Source organism: Sinocyclocheilus anshuiensis, unplaced genomic scaffold (assembly GCF_001515605.1).
Source record: "Sinocyclocheilus anshuiensis isolate Anshui unplaced genomic scaffold, SAMN03320099.WGS_v1.1 scaffold192, whole genome shotgun sequence".
Classification (NCBI taxonomy): Eukaryota; Metazoa; Chordata; class Actinopteri; order Cypriniformes; family Cyprinidae; genus Sinocyclocheilus; species Sinocyclocheilus anshuiensis.
The window spans coordinates 399,819-404,807 of NW_015554077.1; the positions used below are offsets into that span (position 1 = coordinate 399,819).

At 33.2% G+C, this 4,989-nt stretch overlaps 2 protein-coding genes across 3 annotated transcripts in view; both read right to left on the reverse strand.

The window, feature by feature from the left end:
• The window catches only part of samd13 (sterile alpha motif domain containing 13), a 12,140-nt gene extending 10,501 nt beyond the window's left edge, over positions 1-1,639 (reverse strand). For both annotated transcript variants that reach the window (XM_016461098.1, XM_016461097.1), the window contains exon 1: positions 1,531-1,639. The gene's annotated coding sequence lies outside the window, so the exon portion shown is untranslated. The remainder of the gene's footprint in view (positions 1-1,530) is intronic.
• A 1,016-nt stretch (positions 1,640-2,655) lies between these two features.
• Positions 2,656-4,989, reverse strand: part of prkacba (protein kinase, cAMP-dependent, catalytic, beta a) — an 11,030-nt gene continuing 8,696 nt past the window's right edge. Inside the window, exons 9-10 of the mRNA XM_016461101.1 lie at positions 3,560-3,724; positions 2,656-3,459 (exon numbers count right to left, since the gene is read on the reverse strand). Of these exons, the coding sequence (XP_016316587.1) occupies positions 3,334-3,459; positions 3,560-3,724 (291 nt within the window). The 3' untranslated portion in view covers positions 2,656-3,333. The remainder of the gene's footprint in view (positions 3,460-3,559; positions 3,725-4,989) is intronic.

Genomic DNA, 4,989 nt, shown 5'->3' on the forward strand with positions numbered 1-4,989 from the left:
TTGTTTTACACAAACTGAAGGCAGAAAATGAATTATTTCTAAAAATTGTCAATTAATTGGGAAGACGAAATTAAAAATCCTTAAATTCCGCATTGTTTTCATTTCTACAGGGGAAGCAACAGCAACTTCGAGGATGGCTAAATAAATGGATTGAGAAGGCAAGCTCTACTTTTCTGAGTCAGAGTCAGTCACGAAAATACTATTTCTGGCCTACTGGTTTTGATGAGTACTGTCAAAATCACTTCATGTGTAACATGAAAGATTAAAAAGTACAGTAACAACATAAAATTAAGATGACAAGACATTACTAAATGTTTCTCGCTCAAATTTAATTGTTAAAGACTTGGACTCAACTCGAACCCAACATTACTGTATATACACCTACCATTTGGTGTCCACTGAACCATTTTCCTTGGTTTCCATGACTGCTGGATAAAATAATAATAATAAAACAAAGTTTAATACATTCAATTTTAGTCTATCATCACTGTCGTAGATTCTAAGAACTGCTACAGTATGGGAGATGCATTATCAAAATTCAATAAACTGTTTCATGTTTAAGCAAATTCTAAATAATTTATTGAGGTGCATAACAGAAGCTCTGCTTTCATGTGAACAATAATCATCTTATTAATCTGATTAGCTCTGATCTATTGCTCACCTGTTTGTCAGAGAGCTGAGACTGCTCTATTCCATTAGAGGTGTTGAGTTGTCTCCTCATCAGTCTCCTGCTGTGCAAAGCTGCCCCATCTTCCAGAAAGTTTATGAATATATCTTGGTGTACTTAGAGAATTGATTCTGCAAAATAATAAAAGATCTGAGCAATAAAGAAGATGATCAAGCATTTATAGTTCAGTAAGTAGTTCAGTTCAGGTCAGTAAGACAAGAGAGACATGTTAAACATGAAAAACTGTGATAACTCTAAGGTTATCTGTCAAAAATAAAACATTATTAACAAATAAAATATATTAATATTACTGTCATTATTATAAAACGACTATCATGCTATTTTGAAATAAACAGCTACTAAATTTGCAAAACAGCTTGAGCAAATATAATGAGCAAAATATAAGTTATGAGAAATTAAATAAGCATTTTCCTTCACATTTGAGGTTTGACAGGTTCGGTGTCTATGAAGAGAAACACGATGAACCAAATGACAGCCATAATTTTTAAAGCAGAAAAGAGATTTTTAATTGTAAATTAGGTATTTAATAATTTATTGTAAATAAAGTGTACTTGATTTTTAATAATTGAAAAATGCCGTATGATAGTTATAGCAAGACTAAATATCTGTCACTGAAGCTGTATTCTGTCTTGCTAAACAGAAGTACTGGATCATCAAAATATCCATTTAATATATTACAAGTGTTTTCATGATGAATTTCGACAGTGGGATGATTAATAAAGCAGATGATAAACTCATTAGCTAGCTAGCTTCCATTAACTCAACATTTATGACATTTGCCGTCTTTCTGAGAAAACAAAACGATAATTTCCAATTATTTGGATGAAAAGCTTGTATCTTACCAATTTAACAGATGTTTTATGTAGAAGGTTTGAATGTTATTGATTCTCGATCATTGGAACAATATTACGCTTTTTCCCCCAAGCACAATCCGACAAATGCAGGCGCGGGGCTTTATGGGTAATGTAGTCTCGAACGATGGGAAATGTAGTTGTTCACAATCTTGTTGCAAATCTCTTCAACAATGAACATGCAATTATAGCAATTATCAGTTACACCAAGAAAAATAAATAAAGAAAAAAGGTCAATCAGCATCTTGACAAGCTGTTAACATGCATTACTTACAACGGACAGTTGTAACAGCTTTTTTTTAATTTTTGATTTGTTATATCTTGTTTCTGTTAATGTGTGAACGTAGTGACCTAGCCTATTTCTTCTGAGTAAAATTATTATTTTTTTACATTTCCCATATATAATGAGTAAATTCACAATTAACCATATTTTAAAACCAACACAATTATCTTTAAAAAAGTAAAAAAAAAATTTTCTTTGAGTTGCAATGTAATGTTTCTATTCTTTGTAACAAAAATGTTTGTATTTATAGTCTTTACGAAACGTTGCAGTCTCCTGATAAATCCAATCTTGAAACATACTTCCCTAATTAAGCCTGGTGATTTTAAAGATGATTTTAAGAAACACTATTTGACAAAAACAGGCTGAAAAACTACAAAGTTGTTTATTACATTTTAAAAAGTGTTCTTTTATTTCTTCCATTATAAATTACTGAAATTGTATTATTACTGCACATGATAAATTAATACTTTTGATACATAGCTTTTATTTTTTTCACAATGTGTAGGATGCACTGAATGAGTTTGTGTCAAATTAATAAATGCACATGCAACATAATGCAATCAAGCATGAGAGGCCTTGCGACTGAACTATGGGGCCTGCGCAGAGATAAGGTGAATAGGACAAAGCTGTTACCTGTACTGTATTGTGGAATATATAACCAATTGGCATCCAGAGCTGTTTTATATATGCACTGCATTATACGTTAACCAATCAGAGTTTCTCATGCTAATGTCATCAGAGATTTAGCTTTCAAAACAACAACAACAACAAAACATAAGCATCTTTTACAAATATACTCACAACAGTACTCCCAGACAAACAGGCATGACAAAAAGGCATTGGACATTATAAAGCAATGTAAATAATTTTCTTTTATTCAGTGTCAAAATAAGTTGCCCCAAAATTGGACATCATAATCTCTACAGCAGATATACCATTTTTCTTAAAAATAAAAGTATTCACACGGTCCATATAAGAAGGTGCACAAATCAAAAGGCATCTTTTCATTACGTTTCAGTGCCATTCAAGACTTTATATGGAATATCAGGATCATATAGGATTAATATTACCACTGTTTAAGGAGATATTTTACTTGATTTTTAAAAACTTTCTTCATCTTTTGATATTTCTGAACAACCAAAAGCTTTCTTTGGCACACATATTCCACATATCGTGCACACACATTTAAACATAATGTGGAATTGAGTTTTTCTCATGTATTAATACGGAACATATAGGCTACTTTTCCTTAATGTGTAACACAAGTGGAAAAAAAAATCGTTCAATGTAGGAAAAATATGCTTTATTCATTGTACAAATTAATTAACATATAATGTACCTATATGATCTTTTTTTTTAATGCTGCCGTAGACTACACTTGAAACTTGGAACTTGAATTTCCAAATCTCTTTGAATAAAGCACTGTGGAAGGAATTGAGATGTTCTTGGATTCAACTTTGAAGATGCATAACAAGATAAAATAACCTTCTACTAAAGCCTTTACAGAAATCCTAAAACTCCAAGAACTCTTTTGTACATTTCTCTGTGACAGATACCCGGATGTCTTCCTCGTCGTACTCATCAAAGTTACTCGTGTCTCCAGGTCCTCTGCACTTTGGTATGATGGGAGCATCAATCTGTAAAATCATTTTAAAAAATCCACTAGCTTACAAAAGAGCAGTTCCCAAGAGCCAGTTATTAAATTGAAACCTGAATGTAAAAAACAAAAGGCCACACCTTCTTCTCATAGATTGCAATCCAGTCTGTTGTAGCGAACCATCTGTGGTTTTTGAGGTCGCTGACTCCATTTTTCAAATTGCCAAAGCGTTTTGTGAGGTCCACCTGTAGCAGATTGCGCAGAAGATCCTTCAGGTCTGAGCTAAAGTGTGAAGGAAATCGTACCTGTGGAAATTAAGTATTCACATCTGTTGGAAATGTGTGGAACATATGGGGGATTTGATTAGTTTCATTGCCATTTAGTTTAATTTGTATTATTTGTCTTGTTCTCTGACTGTCAGTAATTTTTAACTTTTGTTAGCAGAGGTTTTAAAGGGGTGGTACAGTATGCACCGAACAAAATGAACCTTTATAGACCATATATTTATTTTGCTCCTTAGAAAATCATATTTTATACCTGCCTAAGCAAAATCTCCACTCTTCATCACAGTGGTAACCCAGTGTAAATGAAATGGTTCTAATTAAACATGATCAACTCTCCCCCCACACACACACACACACACACACACGTTTCTGTGAATTGTGGGGACTTTCCATAGATTTGGTCCCCACAATGTAGCATAAACAAGCACACACACACACACACACACACAGTAATACTAAACAGCGCTATTACAGTTAACTATAATATATTATAAATATTATAACTATATAATTATAATTACAATATAGCTATAATTATAACATATAATAAATATGGTAACTAATATACACACACACACATGTTTGTTTCTGTGAATTGTGGGGACCTTCCATAGACTTCTATTGTTTTTAAACTGATCAAATGACGTGTTCTATCCCCTAACCCATCCCTACCCCTAAACCTACCCCTTACAGAAAACCTGTTTGCATTGTTACACTTTCAGATAAACATCATTTTCTGTTTTTAAGTATCGCAGGCTGATCCCCACAATGTCACAAATTTCAGGTTTTGCTATCCTTGTGGGGACATTTGGTCCCCACAATTCAAAATCAAACAATCACTGCAAAACCATTTCACCTGTACTCAAACTCAACCAGTGCTCTCAGATCACACACACATGAGTCAATAAAATAAACATTACAGAGCATTCATTAGACACTACAGAGAAAAATGGAGAACACAGCATCCAGAACATTACAGAAAAAAGTTCTGTTTTTAAGTATCGCAGGCTGATCCCCACAATGTCACAAATTTCAGGTTTTGCTATCCTTGTGGGGACATTTGGTCCCCACAATGTAGCATAAACAAGTACACACACACACCTGAATATTCAATAGTACTGAATGTTGGTATATATATTCAGCACTTGGTTACTGCAAAAATACTGCAGTCCAACTGCAAAGGCCAAAACGTTCAAATAAAACTCTAAATGAATAGCATGTTACAGTACACTCAAATACTGTAAGTTGGGCGATTGTAAAATCAGGGTCAATGAGAGATTCATTCT